Genomic DNA, 2,500 nt, shown 5'->3' with positions numbered 1-2,500 from the left:
AGCCACAAGCGCAGCCGAAAATGTCACTTATATCAGGATTGCGGCAGAGACGGCGAGTAATTTTAATAATGAAATTTGCTCTTAATGTCCTGTGTTTGGAAGAGATTGTTTTTTTTTCTAGAAGTTTTTTTAAGTTTTATTATTATAATGTTATTTTCCTGGAATTGTATCTTCCACGGCTCCAAACCTGAGTTACATTGGAGTCGCATATTGATAATAAATTAACAAAAATATTTCTGGAAAAAAATCGACAAAATAGACAAAGACACACCTCTTGTAAAAAAAAAAAAATAATAAAATATTTACATCCTGTTAACCAAGCAGCCAACAACAACAAAGAATGAGCAAACTAACTAACAAACAAAAAAGACAAACTATCACGAACAGAGTATATCAAGCTCGTTTATCTTATTGATTTATTTTTCTCCTAACAGTGGCAGCCATACTTCCTCATCGGCCAAGGCGCCAACGGAGAAACGGTTTACTCTGGCATCATGTGGGATCTCCTGCAGATGCTGGCCACTAAGATGAACCTTCGGTATGTTCGTTGTTTCTGGTTACATATGTTGGACACGGGTTAAAAGACGCATATTCCTTCAGTGTAGTATAGTGCCTTAAACAATTAAGAAGACAAAAATCTGAATCGTTGTATGTGCTTGCAGTTACTTGTTAATAACTCATTCCATGGAAAGAGAATCATGTTTTTTTTCTCCAAAGGTTCGAGATATACCGGCCCCCCGACGGCATGTGGGGGGTGGAGCTTCCCAACGGCAGTTGGAACGGCATGTTGGGCATGATCCAGAGGCAGGTAATGTTAGAAAGGATTCGTCTTTTATGAATTTTATAGTGCGAGAGAGTGAGTGAGTGAGTGAGTGAGTGAGTGAGTGAGTGAGTGAGTGAGTGAGTGAGTGAGTGAGTGAGTGAGTGAGTGAGTGAGTGAGTGAGTGAGTGAGTGAGTGAGTGAGTGAGTGAGTGTGAGTGAGTGAGTGAGTGAGAGAGAGAGAGAGAGAGAGAGAGAGAGAGAGAGAGAGAGAGAGAGAGAGAGAGAGAGAGAGAGAGAGAGAAAGATTGATAATCTTGAGATATTATGAATAACTACATTCCTTGAAAAGGGGAAATCTCATGTCCAAGCTGATCATAACTTTTTGTTATCCAGCGAACCAGCCAACAAACTAACCAAAGCTACCAAATGCATAAATAGGTAACCAGTGGTTCTATTTGCTTGGGTAGATCCGTCTATTTCCTTAAAGCGCTCGTGTGACCGCCCCTTTACTTCACAGAATCTACAATGTAAGACTGGAATAGTATAACGGGTATTTTATTTTATTTATTTATTTTTTATTTTTTTATTTTTTTGTATTCTATTATGTCTGTTAATTCAGTCTCACAAAAAATATGTGATTAGCAGTCAGACTGTAATCCCCTTGAGGATAAGCAATTTCTCTTTATACACATTATGTGTATAATTTTCACTGTGGCGGTCATTTATCCTTATGTGCTTTCTTTTCATCCATTTTATTACCCATGACATTTCTCTACTTTTAATTAATTATCGCAAATGTGGTAGTTGAAAACTCGTTCTTCTTACGTTCTTATTTACCAAGGCGGTGGCATATAACTAAACTACCTCTAAACAATACTCAATCTTGAGAATCTACTAGGAATTGTAAATACGAACAGAAATGGAGTTCGAGATTGATAATTTTTTAGATTTCGAACCATGAATGGACACATTGCCAAATATTATATGAGACAGGAATTCATTATTTCGTTTTGTCTATTATAAACTTGGTGAAGAAAAATGTAAGTGGATCGGTCATTACACCAAATTGTCGATAATATTGTTATGAATAATACATCAGTCGCATTAAGGCTTATTTATGTTTGATGTCAGTATATTACATAGCGAATTCTGGTTACATATATATTTCCAGGTGTGTGTGTGTGTGTGTGTGTGTGTGTGTGTGTGTGTGTGTGTGTGTGTGTGTGTGTGTGTGTGTGTGTGTGTGTGTGTGTGTGTTTGTGTGTGTGTGTGTGTGTGTGTGTGTGTGTGTGTGTGTGTGTGTGTGTGTGTGTGTGTGTGTGTGTGTGTGTGTGTGTGTGTGTGTGTGTAGGCAGAGAGACAGTTGAATATTATGATTTTTCTGCCAAACTTCTCAGATGCTAATTCGTAGAATGACTGCAGTCCCACCACCCGACAATTTTTTTCTCCCTCGCGCACCACGAATTTCTTTGCGAAACTTAGTACCCCGTATCTTACCCGTAATGGATATCCAGTACTATACATACATCTAATTTATAGCTTAAGGAAAAAGAAACAATTTTTACACTATAACTATAGTGGCGATAGCACTGCAGTTTATCTTCGGAGACTCTTTATCATGTTCAAACTTCCAGGAAGTCGACATGGCGCTCGGTCCCTTTGCGGTATCGTACCAACGCACGAAAGTGGCGGACTTCCCAGCCAGCATTTTCGTGCTGCCTCACCGCCTGTACCTGC

At 38.8% G+C, this 2,500-nt stretch overlaps 1 protein-coding gene across 1 annotated transcript in view; it reads left to right on the top strand.

Moving 5' to 3' along the window:
- LOC113818126 (glutamate receptor 4) overlaps positions 1-2,500 on the top strand; it is a 13,759-nt gene that overhangs the window by 6,253 nt on the left and 5,006 nt on the right. Inside the window, exons 2-5 of the mRNA XM_027370281.2 lie at positions 1-52; positions 435-538; positions 718-808; positions 2,398-2,500. The exon at positions 1-52 is cut by the window's left edge and continues 155 nt beyond it; the exon at positions 2,398-2,500 is cut by the window's right edge and continues 56 nt beyond it. Of these exons, the coding sequence (XP_027226082.2) occupies positions 1-52; positions 435-538; positions 718-808; positions 2,398-2,500 (350 nt within the window). The remainder of the gene's footprint in view (positions 53-434; positions 539-717; positions 809-2,397) is intronic.

Source organism: Penaeus vannamei, chromosome 16 (genome assembly GCF_042767895.1).
Source record: "Penaeus vannamei isolate JL-2024 chromosome 16, ASM4276789v1, whole genome shotgun sequence".
In the NCBI taxonomy this organism is placed as follows: Eukaryota; Metazoa; Arthropoda; class Malacostraca; order Decapoda; family Penaeidae; genus Penaeus; species Penaeus vannamei.
This window is presented reverse-complemented; position numbering and strand designations above follow the sequence as displayed.